The sequence below is a fragment of the Cicer arietinum genome, chromosome 5 (assembly GCF_000331145.2).
Source record: "Cicer arietinum cultivar CDC Frontier isolate Library 1 chromosome 5, Cicar.CDCFrontier_v2.0, whole genome shotgun sequence".
In the NCBI taxonomy this organism is placed as follows: Eukaryota; Viridiplantae; Streptophyta; class Magnoliopsida; order Fabales; family Fabaceae; genus Cicer; species Cicer arietinum.
The window spans coordinates 42,966,644-42,988,933 of record NC_021164.2 but is presented as its reverse complement, the minus strand read 5'-3'; the positions used below and the strand labels follow the sequence as shown (position 1 = coordinate 42,988,933).

Sequence of the window (22,290 nt, the reverse complement as noted above, 5' to 3'; positions counted from 1 at the left end):
TTTAGTTATCATCAAAATATTAATTTGAGATTTTGTCTCAATAACCTTGACATTTCTTTATGCGTTCTTCTTTCTCCCTTGAGGCTTGTTGATAACTTGATTCAGTGTAGGAATTAGAATGTTGCAGGTTATGAACTTCAAAAGCAGCGTCACCTTTAGGACTAGTACCATATGGATAGATTCAACCAATGTCGTGAAAGATGACCACTCAAACATTTCTAATTTTCCAGACAGTTGTCTATCAGCAGCTGCAACTTATGGGAGGTTCGAGTTTGATTTACCTTCTTCCGTTAATATCAGCAAGCTGGTGGATGGTAAAGTTTTGGCATCAATAACAGGTGGTGCATTAGATAGTGTCGAGAAAACTGTTTAATGGATCGCAAAGAAAAAAAATCATTAAATTCTTTTTGCTTTAGTGCTTTATATAAATAATAATGCCATGCAACAAGGAAAAAAAGAGATGAATTTGCGTGGCGCAGTCAGGTTGAGACGGGTAGTCGAATTCGTGCGAATGAAACATTGGATTTATAAAGAATAAGTTGGTCGGGTTCGAGTGAGTGATTTAGACCTATCGGTGATCGAACCCGCCCGTCCATATTATTAAAAAAAAAAAAAAAGAGGATTGGGCTGATTGACTTAGCCAAGGCCCAACATCAAACCCAATTACCCAAAATATGACTTAGGAATTGAAAATATAAGGTCAGAAGTTCTGCTGGGTTTTGTTTACCCTCCCTGTCACCCTCACCCTCGCCGCTCACGGTTTCGCCACTCACGTTTTCGCCACCTTACACTTTCGCCGTTTTCAAGGCTCACTGTCGTCTCTCAGCCTCACTCTGACTCTCCTTTTCAACCCGTTTTTACCCACCCACTCACAACCGTCACCCAATGGCCTGAAATAAAAAACAGATGAGATTGGGCTAATAGTTACCACCCGTGGATTGAATCGGTTTTGTGTTTTGGCCCGAATCCGACCGTACCCGACCCGATGTCCAACCCTGCTTGCTAGTTGCTACTACGGGTGGAGTGCTGATTCAGTCCTCATTTGTTTTTTTTGTTTGTTTTGGTAGCCATTCTTTATTCTTCATAAAGCTTCACCTCGGGGAAAAGATAGAACATCAGAAGGGAAGGGAAAATGTCGCAAGAGAAATGAACTTTCTCCTTCTCGGAGTGCAAAGAAACTGAAATTAAGCCCAACTGAAGATTGTGATGGCCATTTGGATCAGAAACTGCAGATTGAAACTTTTGAGATTGTTTGGACAAAGATTGAATCAACCATTAAGGTCCTCTATTTATCCTCCCCCAAGTCTTGTAATTCACTGACATTGGTTTTGTCGCATGTTCATATAAGAACTAGAATTTATTTTCATTCTTTACCCTAGAGTGGTCTGCTAAGAAAATTATTGAATAGTCTTCTTTTAATTGCAGGATGTCTTGAAGAGCTCGGTCTTTCTCTAATTTGATTATTATTCTAGCAATGCAATCCCTCAAGTCACGCTCTCTCCTTTTTTATTCTCCTTTCAATTACTCACTTCATCCCTTTCTCTTTTCATTTTCTACTGCTTCTTTATCAACCCCAAATCAAACCACTATTCTCCACGATTTCCTCAATTCCAATTTCAATTTCCCCAAATCTCAATCCCTTTATATCTCTAAACGCATTTCATCTCACACCCTCCCTCTAAAGCCCTTATCCGTCCTCAACTTTTTCAAACAAATTGGATTCTCCGAATCTCAGATTCACTCTATTATTCGTCAGAGAGCTCAAATACTCTTCTCAGATGTTGATAAAACTCTAAAACCTAAAATTCACCTCTTTCAACAATTGGGTTTCCAATGTTCGGATTTATGCGATTTCATTTCCAAAAATCCCACCATTTTGACTGCTAGTTTGAACAAAACATTGGTACCCTCCGTCGAAGCCATTCGAAAAATTGTTTGCAACGAAAAAGATCTTATTCATGTTTTGTGCAAATGTGGTTGGATACTCCCAAAGTACCAACTTTTTGTCGCCAACGCCGCTTTCCTAGAGAGATGGGGAATTTTTGGTGATCAGCTTTTGATTCTACTCAAACGACAGTCGAGACTTTTGACTGCCACACAATCTTCTATTAGGAACTATGTTTTGCAAGCTGTAGACTTGGGTTTCGAAGAAAATTCAAGAATGTTGGTTCACGGGCTTCATACCTTAGCTTGTTTGAGTTCTAAAACATTTAGGAGGAAGATGGATTTCATTCAGGGTTTTGGGTTTTCTAAAGATGAGTGTTTGCAAATGTTTAAAAAGACTCCAACTTTGCTTAGGACATCGGAGAAGAAATTAAAGGTTGGAATGGAATTCTTCTTGCAGACAGTAATGCTGCCAAAGTCAGCGTTGGTTCAACGGCCTGTGATTTTGATGTATAGCATTGAGGATCGAGTGTTTCCTCGGTATAGAGTTTTTCAGCTTTTGAAAGCACAAAATCTATGTAGGAAGGTTCCAAGCTTTATTCATGTGTTATGTTTGTCTGAAGACATGTTCTTGGACAAGTATATATCAAGGTTTAAAGAAAATGCGGAGCCATTGTTGATAGCGTACAAGGGGGAGCACTATCAAGAAGCATAATAACGATCCCTTGGTGATGTTGTATTTTGCACACTTATTTACAGGAAGCATTGAGCAATTTTGGGGATCACAGCTTTGTTGGTACTTATGGTTTACCTCCTTTCCAATTACTATGAGATACAGATTTTGATGCTAACAGTTCCTTCCTACTTAACTAGTATCTGCTATATTTTAATTTTGTTCTATGCATATGAGTTTGCAAAACCAATAAGCCATTATCAAATATATTTCAAAAAAAGTTTATTTGTTTTAGGCTTTTAGCAACAAAAACATGTACGAGGTGCATTTTAGAGTTTCGACTCTTAAATCACCATTTTTTAATTGTCTTTTTCCACAAAAGACCATCACAAGTATTTAACATTGTGAGTTATTTGCTTCTGTATAGTTGCATTGGAATTATGTATTGATATCAGGTAACAACTTATCAAACTGTCACTAACTTTGAATGTAAAGCATATCTTGATTAATTAATTAATTAATTATTGAGGCTTATATGTTGTATTAACTTTTAAATTTTAGTGAAGTAAGAAATATCCAAATAAACACAAACTAGGATCTTTAAACATCTCTGTCCTGAATTACTAGAGAATTCTTGTGTAACCAATTTTATGTATCTAAATTTTTTCTCAAACTTTCCTACTTCTTTGTTGCAAGCATATTCAAATTGAAACAAGAAAATGGGAGTTTCCATTTGTTTAAAACTTTTGGAAGTATATTGATTCAAATATCCAGAATAGCAGTAGTATATGCCTTAAATGCCAAAAGTACTTTTATGATGAAGCACAGATAACTACATATTTATTTAATGAAAATCTACCAATATTGAGTATAGCCATTTTTTTTTGTTATATCTCTCTCACTCCAAGATTTGTATCTTATCTGTGGTTTTATGGTGTTTGATATTTGTTTCGCAGCTGCAGATATGAGTCCATTAATTGTCAACTTGAGCAATGACTTCCAAATTGAAAATCTTGAAATTCTGCAAAATGAAAATGTTGAAGCGGGAAATATAGTTGGGGTTGCAAGGTCAATTGTCAGGCTCCTCCTTTGTGGATCCATAAAAATGTTCAGTTGCAGATTTGAATACCGAAGATCTGTGTATTGTGCATGATGATGGCGTTTCTGGTTTGTCAAGTGATGAGGTAAAATCAGAAAGAGACATGGTTGAAATTATGGAGTCAACTGATGACATTGTAGGCGAAAAATGCGAAGGAGCTTCTGAAATAGTAGTTAGTAATTCAGTTTTCTTGGATCATGAAGTTGGTGATGGAGATGGTAATCCGGAGGAAAGAAGGGATCCGAGCTCCTTACTTTGCCGTCCCAAAACGAATTTCCTCTAGAAGTAAACTCGTCTATAATCTCAAACGAGGCTCAGGAAGAATCTGCACATGAGGTACAGTTCACGACTTGTAGAGATGTCGAGGTTTTGCAGGAAAAGGAAGACATGAATGTTATTGATCCACTTCATGTGCATGATGATACACTTGATGTTGCCAAGGTAACAAACTGGAGTGGAACTCACCAGCAATATCCTGCAAACATCAAGAGAGAAAAAGGAAGTTGAAAAGTAGACCATTTTGGATACAATTGGTTTGTTGCTCAACAGTGGATCCTCAGAGAAGGTAGAAGAAGAATTGAAGGTTGTTCTTTACTATTGACATGCTAGTATTTGCTCTCTATTGTTTTTTAGTTTATCTGTCATAGATTTTAGGTGCATATTTTAACGTTTCCCATATTATTCTTGCCAAGCTTTCTAGGAGTTTACTATGTATATGTTGGCCATCTTCAGTTTTTATTTTTATCAAGTGGGATCTTAATTTGGTCTTAATTTGTGTAATGTGTCGTCTTAATTTGGTCTATACACTTTGGAATTTGGTTGACAAGAAGTAGGGTCTAAACATGAACTACTAATGTTGTGTATGGTTTCATTCACTTTTAATTCAAAATTAATTTAATTGTATGAATTTAGTTTAATTTGATAAACATTTTATTTAAAATTAATTTAATCTAACTCAATAATTAAAATAATTAAATTCAGCCCACTTATTAACAACATTATTAATTGAAAATTAATTGGAAGTTGAATTTAAGTATGTTTGTTTACACCACAAAATCAAATATGCACATAAATGTATTTGCTGCTACAATCTAAATGCTGAACGGTGAAAACACCTTTTTGAAAACAAAAACACTTTTCCTACCCACACGCGTAAACCCACAAGTCACAAATCAGAGTGGAGTTGTAATAACAACTGCTAAAGGTCTTCTTTCTCTTTTTTTTCCCTTTTCGATCCGTATTGTTTTATTTTTCTTGCTTTCAAATTCAAATGTGACATTTCAACTCTAAAAACTCTTAAACCCCTTTTCTTTTCATCTCTTATAATTGATTACGTTCTCTTTTTTTTTTTTCTTTCAATAACTCACTTCATCCCTTTCTCTTTACATTTTCTACTGCTTCTTTATCAACTCCAAATCAAACCATTATTCTCCACTATTTCCTCAATTCCAATTTCCATTTCTCCAAATCTCAATCCCTTTATATCTCTAAACGCATTTCATCTCACACCCTCCCTCCAAAGCCCATATTCGTCCTCAACTTTTTCAAACAAATTCGATTCTCTGAATCTTAGATTCACGCTATTATTTGTCAGAGAGCTCAAATACTCTTCTCAGATGTTGATAAAACCCGATAACCTAAAATTCACCTCTTTCAACAATTGGATTTTCAATGTTCGGAAAATTGTTTGCAACGACAAAGATCTTATTCCTAGAGACATGTAGAATTTTTGGTGATAAGCTTTTGATTCTACTCAAACAATAATCGAGACTCTTGACTGCCACACAATCTTCTATTAGGAACCATGTTTTGCAAGTTGTAGACTTAGGTCTCGAAGAAAATTAAAGAATGTTTGTTCTCGCGCTTCATACCATATCTGGTTTGAGTCCTAAAACATTTAGGGGAAAAATGGATTCCATTCTGGGTTTCAGGTTTTCCAAAGATGAGAGCTTGCAAATGTTTTAAAATACTCTAACTATGCTTATGACATCAGAGAAGAAATTAAAGGCTGGAATGAAATTCTTATTGGAGATAGTAATGTTGCCAAAGTCAGCATTGATTCAACGACCGGTGATTTTGATGTATAACATCGAGGATTGAGTGTTTCCTCGGTATATAGTTTTTCAGCTTTTGAAATCACAAAATCTATGTAAGAAGGTTCCAAGCTTTATTCATCTGTTATGTTTGTCTGAGGATATGTTCTTGGACAAGTAGATATCAAGATTTAAAGAAAATGCAGAGCCATTGTTGATAGCGTACAAGGGGGAGCACTATCAAGAAGCATAATAACGATCTCTTGATGATGTTGTATTTTGCACACTTCTTTACAGGAAGCATTGGGCAATTCCACTTTTCTCCACGATTACCTCAATTCCAATATCAATTTCCCCAAATCTCAGTCCCTTTATGATGAGGATCTAAAATGAGCCAATTAGGAGGAAAACTCAGAATATTTCAAGTCAATACTTTATAATGATGTCATTCCGATAAACAACCATATTTGAATTTACCGAAGATTAAACCATACCGAAAAAACATATTAATACAACCACCAAAAATTGTTTTTTTGCGAGTAATAAAAAAATACCTAAAATATTATTTACATATCCCACATCTTTTATCAGAAAAACTAGACATAATAAAATTAATATTATTAAAATGATATGTTTTAGGTGGAAATATTACAAACAAAACATATTTAGTTTAAAATATAAGATAAATAAGTCAAATAATATAAAAATATAGACCAAATACATTAAATTTATTTAATTCATTTTTCTTATACCTTGATATAGAGTAGTACTATATACCACTACTTATAATAATATAATAATAAATTAGTATACTAATACTAATTGATTCAATCATACTCTGGGAAAATAATAAATATAATATTATACTAATATATTAGTATACAAAAACTGATAAATGTTACGATGAAAGACAGTAACGAAAGACAAGATGCTATATTTGTCATTTTTTTATTGGTTTGACTATTTCAATCCACTATCTTGATATATTGTTAATTTTTCTAACTTAAAATTTTAGCTTTTATGATTTATTCGTGAAAAAGCATATCATACTACATATCATTTTTCTTCTTATCATAATAAGATAGTTTCTAACTTATATATGTATATTTTCGTGTTATTCCTAATGAGTTTGCGTTAAGGACTTCAGGTCAGAATTACATTGTTAACTTCACTGTTGATACTAGAATCAAACTAGTAGACCAATATATCATAACATATAATGCATATGGTTTCAATCCCCCATCAAATTCTTACGTAGTTGATTCAAATCTGAGGTCATGGTTGGTAATTATAATTATTATTTTTCAATTCTTTTCAATAAAAATATAATGATTTTTGAAACAATTATTAAATCTGATAATTTTGTACCAATAAGATGTGATGGGAATGTTGGTCTTTGTCAAAGTCGAAAAATGATTGATGGCGTCTTCACTAGTTTAATTTGTTTTGATTCGTACATCTATATTATGACGCTAATTATATACAACTTTTTTTTTTACAGATTTCCCAATTCGCAAGAAAGAATTGAAGAATATTTGTTTAGTTGAAATAGAGAAACTACTGCACACAAATGGAATGTCTCTTAAGAATCTCAAATCCATGCTATTATCGGATATGTCAGTCATAGATGATTTAAGAAATAAATTTATTGGAGACCAACTCAATTATGATAGGGATGAGTTGACTAGGTATCGTTCTGAACTTATAAACGTGTTTACTACTGAACAAAAAGGTGTATATGATCAAACTATTGGTTATGTGGAGTCTGGATATGGTGGACTTTTCTTTTTATACGGTTATGGAGGAACGGGGAAAACTTTTATCTGGAAAATATTGTTTATTGGTTTGCGTTCAAAATGACCCATAATCCTTAATATAGCCTCAAGTAGCATTGCATCATTGGTACTACCAAGCAGTTGTACAATCCACTCTATATTAAATATTCCATTGGGGTAAACAACAAACACAAAAGCAAACCATTTGGTGGAATTGCAGTTGTATTTGGTGGTGATTTTGGACATCTATTGCTTGTAGTTTGAAGAGGTTCAAGACCAGACATACTTGTTGTTTCTATCAACACTTTGATCTTATAAAAGTATTGTAAAATGTTGAGGTTGACGACCAATATGCAGCTACATGTTTCTGCCATATCCGATGAACAATGTGATATCAAGAACTTTGTGTTGAGACAAAATCCCAAATTAATATTTTGGTGATAACTAAGCAAAAGGTTTAAAAATCCTTCTATGATTTAAAAGGCAGCTTGTAAAATCCTTTCTGAAATAATGTAATGTGACCTATGAAAATCCTTTCTAGGTAGAAAGGTAGAACTTTGTAATAGATCAAGATTGATCTATGAAAACTGTGTGAAAGCCAAGAATATTCTTGCTTTGAGCACTTAGTGGAAAATCTCACAATTGTGAGGACTGGACGTAACTCGTGTTGTGTGAACCATGATATATCCTTGTGTTATCTCTCTTTCCTTATCTCTATTTACTTTTTGTCTTCCAATAAGTTTTTATATTGATAAATTAATATATATTTTTTTTACTAACCAAGAACATTCTTCGTTTATAATCAAGATCAATCTTGAGTTAAACACTTCAGTTTTTAACAAGAATTTTTAAAAAAGGACAATTATAATTCAAACTCCCTTCCTTATAATTGACAATTGACATTGTTACTTCACTTTGTTGATTGGATTCTTTCAATAGGGGATGGAGACGATTCTACCGACGAGAATGGCGAGATATGTGTTAAAATTTCAGATAATTTACTTATACATGACTCAATTGATCCCATACGCGCCCATATAGATTTCGCTTATCTTGACACTTTAAAGAACATGCATAGTGTTGCATTTTTTCAGGAACGAGGGATCTTTGCTCCAACTTTGAATATTGTTGAGCATGTCAACAATACCCTTTTGTCATTGATTCCAGGTGAAGAAAGGTAATATTTGAGTTCAAATTCAATATGTAAATTTGATGTGAATGATCTACAAAATCAATAGTTCACTGTTGAATTCCTCCACGATATTAAGAAATCACAAGTTGACACTTAAAGTAGGTTGTCCTATAATGTTAATGAGGAATATTGATCAATCTGTTGAGTTGTGATATGGAACAAAAATTACAATCACTCACTTGGACAATAATAATGTAGTTTATCACGAAGTTTTTGATAATGTGTAATCAACTATCCCAAACAACATAACTTTATTTATGATATCCATTTTAAATTATAATTTGAACACACTTTTTATTTTTTTATTATATATAATATTATATATTTTGTTTTTTTTGTTTGCAATATACAATATTTTATTTATTTATAATCTATATAAGATATAAATGTGAATATAAATTATATCATTTGATTGATCGAAGTCATGCGCTTGGCATGGCCTAACACTAGTATTATTATATTTAATAAATTAATAAATATTTTAATTTATTTTGGTGTATTTTTTTTTTTAAATTAACAAATATAAAGGGATGACATAGTGTTTCAGTTTAAGATAAGTTCCTTTGTTATTTTTGTTCATCATTTTATATAATTTTTTTTGTTAAAAAAAACTGTACATATTGAACATTATATATAATATTATATATTTCTGAAACTTAAATACTTTGGAGTGTAAGTTTAGTTTATTAGCTTTTCCTTTTTTTTTCTTCTTTAAACCTTTAACCCTCTTATGTACTAAAAAAGACTATGAAAACCAAATGAGAAAAACATTTTTATAAATTTATTATAAATTTTGTCTACCATAAATTCGGATTATGAAATCTGTGCACCACTATTATTTACTTTTTGTCGTGAAAGGATGTTTTTCTTTGTCCGTTTTCTTTTAAATGTTAAAAATCATGACGCACGTTTATAAGTCTAACAAATATGGAATGCATTTATACAATTAACTCTCTTACAAATTAAATATGAAATTTTTATATGATAGATATATATTTGTAGTATAGATTCATTATTAGTAATAAATTCTAACAAATATAGAATATATTTAATGCACTTATCTCTCTTTTACATAATATATATCAGTCAAAGCATATGTATTTTTTTAGTAAATAAAAAAGCATATCTATTTTCAAATAAAAAATAACTTTTAAAGTACAAAATATTCATTTTTAAAAGTCATATGAACTTATACATTTATTTCAAAATTTTAACCTATTAGAATAAGGAATTGTAATTGTAGGTGAGAATAATTAATTTTCTTGTATATAAAATCATGTGTCACGAGTTATTTATCAGTTAATAACCTAACTAATACAAAGCAACCAAGCCCAATAATTAAAACTAACTAATAACAATAATATCAAATAATAAAGATATCCTATGAAATATAAAATTAAGTAAATTCATCAGCCCCTCGCAAGCTCGAACCGTAGATATCAATAAGGTTGAGCTTGGAAACAATATATTGAAAAGAAGAGGGAGGCAACACCTTTGTATTGGACAATAGAAGGAACAAACATAAGATAGATGGTGCCATTTTGAATTTTCTCATGAACTAGATGACAATCGAGCTCGATGTACTTTGTGTGCTCATGAAAAATAGGATTTTGAGCAATTTGTATTGCAAAATTGTTGTCACAAAAAATTGAAATAGGGAATTTAACAGGAATATGAAGGTCTTTAAGAATATATAAGCGCCATTGAATTTCACAAGTGGTGTGTGCCAAAGCGTGGTATTCCGTTTCTAAAGAAAAACAAGAAACAACTGTTTGCTTTTTGGATTTCCATGAGATAAGTGATGACCCAAGGAAGATGAGCAAACCAGTAGTAGATTTTCTGGAATCGGGGCAAGCAACCCAATCGCTATCACTGCTGGCAATCAATTGGAAAGGAAAAGATGAAGAGAAATATAAGCCCTTTTCTAGGGCAGCCTTTAATGTAGTGCATAATTTTGGTTGCAACAAGATAATGAGAGTGCATTGGGTTGAAAACATATTGATTGAGCTTGTGAACATGAAATGAGAGATCATGCCTAGTGTTAGTTAAGTAGAGCAAGCGACCAATCAATCTTCGATAAAGCTTGTTGTCAGGGAAAAGATTGCCATCATCTTTAGATAACTTCATATTAGGTAGCATAAGGGTAGAAACCGGCTTGCAGTTGAGAAGTCCCATATCATCCAAGAGTTCCATAACATATTTGCGTTGATTAAGACAAACGCCCTTTGATAATTGAGCAACCTCAAACCCAAGGAAATATTTGAGAGAGCCTAAGTCTTTGATTCGAAATTGATAGTGAAGAAAAGACTTGACATATTGTATTTCTTGTGAATCATTGCCAATGAGAGCGATATCATCTACATAAACCAACAAAAAAGTGAAATGAGTATTATAGGATTTAACAAACAAGGAATAATCAGAAATAGATTGAATATATCCCAAAGATAAGAGAGCAGAAGTTAGTTTATGATTCCAATTTTGACTAGCTTGTTTTAAACCGTAAATTGACAAACTAAATTTGGTTTATGAGGGGTAAAACAAGGAAGAAGTTGCATGTCGACATCCTCATGAAGATCCCCGTGTAAAAAAGCATTATTGACATCTAATTGATATAAATGTCATTGTTTAGTAGCAGAAATAGCCAAAACAAGTCTAACGATAGTCATTTTAATTACAGAAGTAAATATTTCTAAATAATCTACTCCTTCCAATTGAGTATATCCTTTAGAATCAAGTCTAACCTTGTGCCTTCCAATAACCATCAAAGTTGAGTTTGGTTTTAAAATCCCATTTACAACCAATAAGATCTTTACCATCAAGGAAATCAGTTAATTCCCAAGTTTTATGAAGTTCATGAGTCTGAATTTCTTGATTCATAGAAAGTTTCCAACAATCAAATTTAATTGCTTGTTTATAAGAACGAGGTTCAGGAATAAAACATAAAGCAAATAAATAAGATCTATAAGTTCGGAGACATTGTCATAAGATAAAAAATAGTTTAAGGAATGAGGATTACTTGATATAGTATTATTGAAAGATCTAGGGGCAGGAGCAATATTACATTCATACTCTTGTAAGTAACCGGGAACATTTCTTACTCTTGTAGAAGCACATACAACAAATTGAGGGGCAAATGCAGTATTAAAAACAAATTCATTCATAACAAGGGGAATATCATTTAAGTAGCAACAAGAATATCAAAATGCATATCAAAATTAGGAGAATCATGAGATTTCTCATGATTAGGCAATTGTGTAGGACAAAAGAAAGGATCAACACCTTCAATATCACAAGATTAGTCAAAAGTGTTATGATTGATAGGCAAAAGAAGTTGAGAGCTATGAGTATGTGACTGAGTAGAATGTTGTTTATGAAAAGGAAAAATGTTTTCATAAAATACCGTATGTCTTGAAAAAAAATATGTTTAATATCCAAGTCAAATAAAACATAACCCTTTACTCCATCTTTATGTCCTAGTACAATGCATTTTCTAGCACGAGGTTGAAATTTTGTTCTATTAGCATAAATAGTTGAGGCAAAACACAAATAACCAAAAACTCTTAAATGAGATACAATAGGTTCTTTATTATGCAATAAAAAAATGAGGAGATACATTCTGTAATTTGATAGAGGGAAGTAAATTTAAAATGTGAACAACATGTGCAACAAAATAACACCAAAAAGAAATAGGTAAATGAGATTGAAATAAAAGGCTCCTAGCAATATTTAAAATATGTTGATGTTTTCTCTCAACCACCACATGTTGTTGAGGTGTCTCAACACAAGAATTATGATAAATAATGCCTTTACTATTGAAAAAGTAAACCATGGAAAATTCAGGACCGTTATTCGAACGAATAATTTTGACTTTTTTTTATTAAATTGAGCTTCAACATAATGAACGAAAGTAATAAGATGATTTATGGTTTCATGCTTAGCATTCATCAATCTAATCCAAGTGAATCTAGATTTATCATCCTTAATTGTTAAAAAAAGTTATGACGATGTAAAGAAGTAGTAGAAGTAGGACTCCATTTTTCAACATGCACAATATCAAAGATAAAAGAAGAAACATATGCACTATTAGAAAAAGACAATTTCTTTTGTTTTGAATAATGACAGACATCACAATGTTTCATATCAATAGCTACATTGGTATAACAAGTGGAAGAAGGATGACCGAGCCTATAATGTCAAACATGCTATAAAGGAAAAAACTATGGAAATAGTATTTACAACATTGATAGAAGGAATATTGTTTGCTACAACATTAGATGTATATATAGGGTGAACAAATTCATAAAGTCCATTCCTAAGGATAGCACTACCGGTCATCTTCAAAGTATTCAAATCCTAAATCACACATGAATCATGAGAAAAGGTTAAAGTATATGCATGTAGATTGAGTTTACGGACAACAATAATATTGAAAGAAAACAAAGGAATATAAAGAACATTGTGTAAGATTAAGGATTCATTTAAAAGAATAGTTCCACTTATTGAAGCTTGAGTAAAATTTCCATTATGAAGTTTGACAGAAATTGGCAGAACAGATTTGTAAATTGAATACAAAGATAAAAAAATTAGTAAAATGATCATCTGCACCAGAATCCAAAATCCACACAATTGAAAGATTACCTTGTTGTCTACCTGTATCAGAAGATGCATAATGAACTTGATGATTGCTAATCAGATTCGAAACTTGAGGAGTGCTTGTTGAAGTAGATGATGGTAGGAAAGTTAACAACGCTTGAATTTGCTCCTTGGTGAAAGGGGAAAGAGATTTAGTAGATTCACGAGGAAAATATTCGACATTATGAACGGTTTTCTCTATTTAATACCTAGGGGAAAACCATGGAGAAAGAAGCATCTCAATAGTATGATTGGTTTTCTTGCAATTAGTGCACAATCTAGGGTTTTGAGGTTTTCCAGAATTGGGTTTAAAGGTGGATTTAGGTTTACCATTGGAAGGTTTATTAAAAAAAATTCAAGAATCAATAGCTAAAATAATTGGTTTGGACAAAAGACCAATTTGTAATTGGCGTTCTTGTTGAACAATTGTCGAGTAAACTTTAGTAAAGGGAGAGAGATGATCAAGAAGAAGAATTTGGGAACGAACACTTGAGTAACTGCCCTTAAGACCTTGTAAAATATAAAGAATCAATTCATGATCACGATATTGAGTTACCGCATTGAATGTGTTGCAACATCTATTAGAGGAAGAAGTGCAAGAAGGAATGGGTCTAAAATTGAAGAGTTCATCATAGATCTTCTTGAGAGTTGTAAAACCCCCTTGTTTAATGGTGGACAAATCTGAAGTTATTTGAGATATTCTAATGAAACCAACTTGATAAAATTGGTTCTTGAGTTCTTGTCAAACAACAGATGCGTCATCAATTCATAGAATGCTACTGACAATATCAGAGGAAATGGAATGATAGAGCCAAGAAAGAACAAGAGTATTGCAACGTTTCAAGACCGAGAAACCTTAAGTTGTAAGGTATGGTTTCTTGACCAAACCATCAATAAAACCATATTTGTTTTCATTTCAAGAGAAACTTACATCGCGTGAGCCCATGCATTATAGTTTGAAGCATCCAAAATGGGAGACACCGATATACGAGACAGATTCTCATTGGAATGAACGTAAAAGAGACTGTTGGGATCTCAATTTGGATGAGGAGGATCAAAAGTAGGAGGAGGCGACGGTAAGTGAGGTATGTCGGCCATGGAAAAAAGGAAACATAAAGAAAGGAAGAACGAAGAAGGAAAGAAGATAAAGAGATGACTAAAATTAGTATTTGACAACTGATACCATGTTATTTACTAAAATTACCTCATAATTTTATTAATTGATAAAAAAGCCAAAAACTGAGTATTTATACCATCAAATAAAATTTGCTGGTATATGGACTTTTCAGTTAACAGACTAACTAATACAAAGCAACCAAGCTCAAGAATTAAAATTAAATTAATATCATTAATATCAAATAATAAAGATATCCTATAAAATATAGAATTAAGTAATTTCATCATCACATGTACTATCTTTTACCAATACTGTGTATATATTTATATTGGAGACTTAGATTAATAAATTTTTTTATTATGAAAAACATATTTTAATACCTTTTTCGAGTAGCATAAATTCCATTAAAAATACTTAAACCTCAAGAATAAATTGGGACAAAATTGAATTGAAATGTGAAAGAATGATTTCTAATTTATTCATAACCAAAAATCGAATTGAATAAAATAACTACTAAAAACAATCACTATTTGTAATTTATTCGTAACTTATACACTACGTGGCATCATGAAACTCACATTTACGCCAAATCTTATTATTTAGATTTTCATAGTTTAGACCAAAATAAAGCACTCATATATAACTATCATTTGAAATTAGAATACCAATCCAACAATACACTCATTTTATGATCTGAACTATTGATCATATATGCAGCATGATGAAAACAAAAAATAATTAGTTCTTACCTTGTTATCCATCAAACACACAAATAAACACTCATTTTATTGTGGCTAATCTCTCTTACAAACCACAAAAACACAACCCTAACCATGACATTTGAATTTTCTTTTGAAACAAACGTCATCTTAGGGAGACATTGTGTTTCAGCACCATATGACAATTTTTTGTATTGATTTTGAATTTGGGTTTATTAAGAGTTACCGCAATTTTTTTTTTTTATATATAGATCATATCAAGCGAGAATGGTATGTGTATGTGAGAATAAAAGAAATGATTAATAGTCCTCAGATAAAAATATATGTCACTTTCTTCCCTGCCACCTCTCGCTCCCTCCCTCTGCAATCTCATTCTCTCTGACAACCGTTTCTCCCTCTCTCGTCGTCTCACACCCTGCACCCTTTACAAAATATCATTTTCCCTCAAACACAAACTCATAATCATAGAAATTGATACAATAACAATCTTTGTTTATGTTAATAATAATATCACAATTTCACTCAAAAGAATAGTTGTGTAGTTTGATTGTAAATGTATGTAAAAAAAAATGGGAGATTCGTGATTTTTTTTCAACTAGTTTCTAATCACTACTAGAAAATTGCATTTTAGCTGCCATATTTAGCGTAGGCTCCCGACTCTGACGCTAACTAGCGTCGGTGTAGCGTTAGCTTGGCCGACGCTAAGGCATCAAATTATATTTTGCAACTTTGTTACTAAGTAGCATCGAATGGGCCGACGCTAAGTAAAATAAGACAGACGCTAGTTTATTTATTTAATTTTTTATATTAATATGTAGAGTCGGATCGGCCGACGCTAAGTTTATGATTTTTTAAAATTAATTTTTTTAATAAAATCAGATAAGATTGTAAAATTAAGAACTTGAGCCCTTATCTCACACTCGTCATCGTCACTAACCCTACATTTTGAACCCATCACCGATTCTCAACCCGCTTAACGCCGTGAATATCGCCGCCGAATCAACGGTTCCATCACGTCACCCACTAGATACCCTTTTATTAATCATTATCATACTCGTTTAAAAAAAAAAAACTATAAAAATAAGAGTAAATTTGCTTATTAATTATTATTATTATTATTATTATTATTATTATTATTAGTATTATTATTATTATTATTATTATTAATATTTGTTGTCCGGCAAAGAAAAGAGGTTTGGGCTGATTGACTCAGCCACCACAAGCCCATACATCAAACCCAATTACCTAAAATATGAATTAAAAATTGAAAATATAAGGTAAGAAGTTCTACTCGGTTTTGTTCACCCTCCCTGTCATCCTCACCCTCACCGTTCCGCCTCACGGTTTCGCCACCTCACACTTTCGCCGTTTTCAAGGCTCACTCTCGTCTCTCAGCCTCACTCTCACTCTCCTTTTAAACCCATTTTTACCCATCCACTCACAACCATCACCCGATGGCCCGAAATAAAAAACAGATGAGATTGGGCTAATAGTTACCACCCGCGGATTGAATCTGTTTTGGTGTTTTGGCCCGAATCCGACCGTACCCGACCCGATGTCCAACCCTGCTTGCTAGTTGCTACTACGGGTGGAGTGCTGATTCAGTCCTCATTTGTTTTTGTTTTGTTTTGTTTTGGTAGCCATTCTTTATTCTTCATAAAGCTTCACCTCGGAGAAAAGATAGAACATCAGAAGGGCAGGGAAAATGTCGCAAGAGAAATGAGCTTTCTCCTTCTCGGAGTGCAAAGAGACTGAAATTAAGCACAACTGAAGATTGTGATGGCCATTTGGATCAGAAACTGCATATTGAAACTTTTGAGATTGTTTGGACAAAGATTGAATCAACCATTGAGGTCCTCTATTTATCTTCCCCCAAGTCTTGTAATTCACTAACATTGGTTTTGTCGCATGTTCATATAAGAACTAGAATTTATTTTCATTCTTTACCCTAGAGTGGTCTGGTAAGAAAATTATTGAATAGTCTTCTTTTAATTACAGGATGTCTTGAAGAGCTCGGTCTTTCTCTAATTTGATTATTATTCTAGCAATGCAATCCCTCAAGTTACGTTCTCTTCTTTTTTATTCTCCTTTCAATTACTCACTTCATCCCTTTCTCTTTTCATTTTCTACTGCTTCTTTATCAACCCCAAATCAAACCACTATTTTCCAGGATTTCCTCAATTCCAATTTCAATTTCCCCAAATCTCAATCCCTTTATATCTCTAAACGCATTTCATCTCACACCCTCCCTCAAAAGCCCTTATCCGTCCTCAACTTTTTCAAACAAATTGGATTCTCCGAATCTCAGATTCACTCTATCATTCGTCAGAGAGCTCAAGTACTCTTCTCAGATGTTGATAAAACCCTAAAACCTAAAATTCACTTCTTTCAACAATTGGGTTTCCAATGTTCGAATTTATGCGATTTCATTTCCAAAAATCCCACCATTTTGACTGCTAGTTTGAACAAAACATTGGTACTCTCTGTCGAAGTCATTCGAAAAATTGTTTGCAACGACAAAGATTTTATTTATGTTTTTTGCAAATGTGGTTGGGTTCTCCCAAAGTACCAACTTTTTGTCGCCAATGTCGCTTTCCTAGAGAGACAGAGAATTTTTGGTGATCAGCTTTTGATTCTACTCAAATGTCAGACGAGACTTTTGATTGCCGCACAATGTACTATTAGGAACTATGTTTTACAAGCTGTAGACTTGGGTTTCGAAGAAACTTCAAGAATGTTGGTTCACGCGCTTCATACCTTAGCTGGTTGGAGCTCTAAAACATTTAGGAGGAAGATGGATTCCATTCAGGATTTTGGGTTTTCTAAAGATGAGTGCTTGCAAATGTTTAAAAAGACTCCAACTTTGCTTAAGACATCAGAGAAGAAATTAAAGGTTGGAATGGAATTCTTCTTGCAGACAGTAATGCTGCCAAAGTCATCGTTGGTTCAACGGCCTGTGATTTTGATGTATAGCATTGAGAATCGAGTGTTTCCTCGGTAAAAAGTGTTGTTTTTGAAATTCAAAAACCTTTGAAAACAATTTATGCCACCGAAAATATTACTGGGTTGAGTCGCGTACTAGGTCGCTCTCTTTAAGACGTTTCGAGGAATTGCTCAAAATTGTGCAAGGCATACTATCAACCACGAAGTCCCCAGTATAAAACAGTCCAGATACTCTGTATCGAAGTTCTAATGCACTGTAGAAAACCGTTCTAGAATTACACCCTCAATATGTCAGTCTTGCGACTGACACTCGTAATATGGCACAATGACCATTTGAAAGAGAAGAAAGAGATGAAGCAGTAAGAAGGGGGAGAAGAGAGAAAAGCCTCAGATACGAAGAGCTTTTTTTGGTGTGATTTTCCCACGGGGGAGAACCCTCTATTTATAGAGGAAATCCTCAACTGGATCTGAGAAATACATGGATCACCAGAACGTGCGCTCCAAGTAGTGGCCCTCAGAAACGTGCGCTCCAAGCCCCCAAAACCTGCGCCACAAACTCAGGAAGTTGACTCTGACTTTTGACCGGACAACAAGGAAACGTGAGACCAAATATTAGGGTTTTGATCGGGCAAAACAGACGCACGATGTAAGACCCATAATTTTAAAGTATACTTTATGTATTTTAGTGTATTTTGGTATTGAACTCGGAGGCTTTTTAGCCAAAGTGATTAATATTTTGGAGTTTATATGACCAAAAAGATATTTGATGCCCGATTAAAATTACTCGTCAATAAATAAATTAAATAAGTACGGTGAATCCTTTACGAAGAATTTAATGCCTTATGGGTGAAATGGTAATTTTAATAAATATCTAGATATTTGGAGATATTTGTTAAAAGTAATTAATATATATAAATATATATATATATATGTTTGTGTGGAGGGAAAAGAGAAGGAAATAGAAAGAAAAGAAATAGAAAGGAAGGAAAAAGAAAGAAAGGAAAAGGGTAAGAAAGAAAGAAAACAAAATTCATCTTCTTCCTCTGCCTCGCGTGACCCCCCTTCTTCCTCCTTCTTCCATTATCATTTTCGCTTCTTCCTTTTGTTTAAGAATAGAAACCCAAGGTTTAGTGGGTAAGAAAGCAAGGATTTCTCAGCTTCATACTTCCTCGTTGTTTCGAAAACGAAGAAAAACGGTATTAGGGATTTCAAAACTGTCAAACACAAACCTCCCCGTTTCATCTAGATCTAAACTTCGTTTCGCAAAGAGATAGAAGGGAAAGTTGTTCACTACCATGCTACGGTGCTAGGAAACCAACTTTGGAAGCGACGTTGCGAGCGGAGATTTTACCAGATTTACTCGCGGTACCGTAATCGCACGTTAAAGCTAACGTGAAGGTAAGAGATTCTTCCAAACTTCTAGTTTGCATTTAGGGACTTATCTGTGGTTGTGTGCAAAAGAATTTTGTTAGGGTTAAAGTGTTGATTTGGGGAAAATGAATTTAAGGCTTTATGGGTAAAATCTTAGAGTTAGGTTTTGGTGATATTGATGAATGTTTCGCGGAAAATGAATTTAACCCATTGGTGTATGAATTTGAGTAAATGAAGTTTGACATGTTCATAATTCATGCTTATGAAATTTGATAATTTGTGTTCGTCGTATTTGACGTGTTCTTAATTAATACTGGTGAAATTTGATATGTGTATGGTTGGATTTTGTGGAGAAATGAATTGATGTGTTTTGGTGTGGATCGTGCATTGAATTTGATAATATGTTTGAGTTTGTTTTGTGTGTAATTTGAAAACCATTAGAGTTAAACGAATATTAAGAATGGGGAATCTCTTAATGTCTTGGTTACTTAATGTTTGTTGTGAAAATCGTTTAAGTTAAACGAGTATTAAGAATGGGGAATCTCTTAATGTCTTGGTTACTTAATGTTTGTTGTGAAAATCGTTTAAGTTAAATGAGTATTAAGAATGGAGAATCTCTTAATGGCTTGGTTACTTAATGTTTGTTGTGAAAATCGTTTAAGTTAAATGAATATTAAGAATGGGGAATCTCTTAATGTCTTGTTTACTTAATGTTTGTTGTGAAAATCGTTTAAGTTAAATGAGTATTAAAAATGGGGAATCTTTTAATATCTGCATTTGGTTAATGATTTTCGTGGATGGAGTCAGTATATGCTCATGCATTTTCATTCTTTTTAGTAAACCGTGCAGACCCGTGATAGGTGGCACCTCGGTAAACGGTACGGGCCCGTGATAGGCAGTACGTTTATGGTTTACGTTTTTTTTTTTAAATTGTGCAGACCCGTGATAGGTGGCACCTTGGTAAATAGTACTTTGGCCTGTGATAGGCGGTACATTTAGAATTTACGTTCTTTTTAGTAAACCGTGCAGACCCGTGATAGGTGGCACCTTGGTAAATAGGACTTTGGCCTGTGATAGGCGGTACATTTACAATTTACGTTATTTTAGTAAACCGTGCAGACCCGTGATAGGTGGCACCTTGGTAAATAGTACTTTGGCCTGTGATAGGCGGTACATTTACAATTTACGTTATTTTAGTAAACCGTGCAGACCCGTGATAGGTGGCACCTCGGTAAACGATACGGGCCCGTGATAGGCAGTACGTTTATGGTTTACGCTTTTTAGTAAATCGTGCAGACCCGTGATAGGTGGCACATCGGTAAACGATACGGGCCCGTGATAGGCAGTACGTTTATGGTTTACGCTTTTTAGTAAATCGTGCAGACCCGTGATAGGTGGCACATCGGTAAACGATACGGGCCCGTGATAGGCAGTACGTTTATGGTTTACGCTTTTTAGTAAATCGTGCAGACCCGTGATAGGTGGCACATCGGTAAACGATACGGGCCCGTGATAGGCAGTACGTTTATGGTTTACGCTTTTTAGTAAATCGTGCAGACCCGTGATAGGTGGCACATCGGTAAACGATACGGGCCCGTGATAGGCAGTACGTTTATGGTTTACGCTTTTTAGTAAATCGTGCAGACCCGTGATAGGTGGCACATCGGTAAACGATACGGGCCCGTGATAGGCAGTACGTTTATGGTTTACGCTTTTTAGTAAATCGTGCAGACCCGTGATAGGTGGCACATCGGTAAACGATACGGGCCCGTGATAGGCAGTACGTTTATGGTTTACGCTTTTTAGTAAATCGTGCAGACCCGTGATAGGTGGCACATCGGTAAACGATACGGGCCCGTGATAGGCAGTACGTTTATGGTTTACGCTTTTTAGTAAATCGTGCAGACCCGTGATAGGTGGCACATCGGTAAACGATACGGGCCCGTGATAGGCAGTACGTTTATGGTTTACGCTTTTTAGTAAATCGTGCAGACCCGTGATAGGTGGCACATCGGTAAACGATACGGGCCCGTGATAGGCAGTACGTTTATGGTTTACGCTTTTTAGTAAATCGTGCAGACCCGTGATAGGTGGCACCTCGGTAATTGGTACTTTGGCCTGCGATAGGCGGTACAATTATGATTTACGGCCCTTCGAGGAGGGTTTTGGTTTGGAATTCCGAGTCCATGCATTTTGGCATATACGCATTGCATTAGGATGCTTGACACACGAGTCGTGTTTGATTCAAGTGTATGATTGAGTGTTTGAACTTGAGATGTCATTGTGATTGTGATGATTGTACTAAGTGTCTATGTTTTGGAACAAATTGTGTGTAAGTGAAATTGATTGTAAAACTGTTTCGAAACTCAAGTTGTCGTGGTGATTGTGTGGAAATTGCTAAGTGTTATGTTTTGGAGTTGTGTGTGAATGTGATTGAGTTAGTTTATGTAGTTTTAAGAAAAACATGCAGGGAAATCGATTCCCAAATCGATTCTATTAAAAGCTATTCCTCAAAAATCGATTTGGCAATCGATTGGATTCATTACAGGAGCTCAACCATTTTGACAAAATCGATTTGCCAATCGAATTGGCCATTACAGGAGCTCAACCTTTTTGACAAAATCGATTTGGAAATCGATTGGCTTTAATACAGGGGCTCAGTTATTCATTCAATCAATTTCCCAATCGATTGAATTAAGCCCAGAGTACTGTTTTCACGAAAAACCCTCAGGAAATCGACTTTCCAATCGATTGGCTTTAACACAGGGCTCAGTTATTCAGTTATTCTCTTGTAAATTATTGCTTTGCAACTAATTTAATTGGTTTCATGACCTGCACCTATGTCTAGACTA

The 22,290-nt window shown here is 33.9% G+C and overlaps 2 protein-coding genes across 2 annotated transcripts; both read left to right on the top strand.

Moving 5' to 3' along the window:
• The first annotated feature begins 701 nt into the window (after positions 1 to 701).
• LOC101490929 (uncharacterized) lies at positions 702 to 4,559 on the top strand. The gene is made up of 3 exons (XM_073369094.1): positions 702 to 1,280; positions 1,426 to 2,680; positions 3,514 to 4,559. The coding sequence occupies exon 2, from the start codon at positions 1,475 to 1,477 to the stop codon at positions 2,597 to 2,599; it is 1,125 nt and encodes a 374-aa protein (XP_073225195.1). The 5' UTR covers positions 702 to 1,280; positions 1,426 to 1,474; the 3' UTR covers positions 2,600 to 2,680; positions 3,514 to 4,559.
• Positions 4,560 to 16,389: 11,830 nt separating this feature from the next.
• On the top strand, positions 16,390 to 19,669 carry LOC101499996 (uncharacterized). Its single transcript, XM_027334498.2, has 2 exons — positions 16,390 to 16,977; positions 17,123 to 19,669. Exon 2 carries the CDS (start codon positions 17,172 to 17,174, stop codon positions 18,123 to 18,125), a length of 954 nt encoding a protein of 317 aa, XP_027190299.1. The 5' UTR covers positions 16,390 to 16,977; positions 17,123 to 17,171; the 3' UTR covers positions 18,126 to 19,669.
• The last annotated feature ends 2,621 nt before the right edge of the window (positions 19,670 to 22,290 follow it).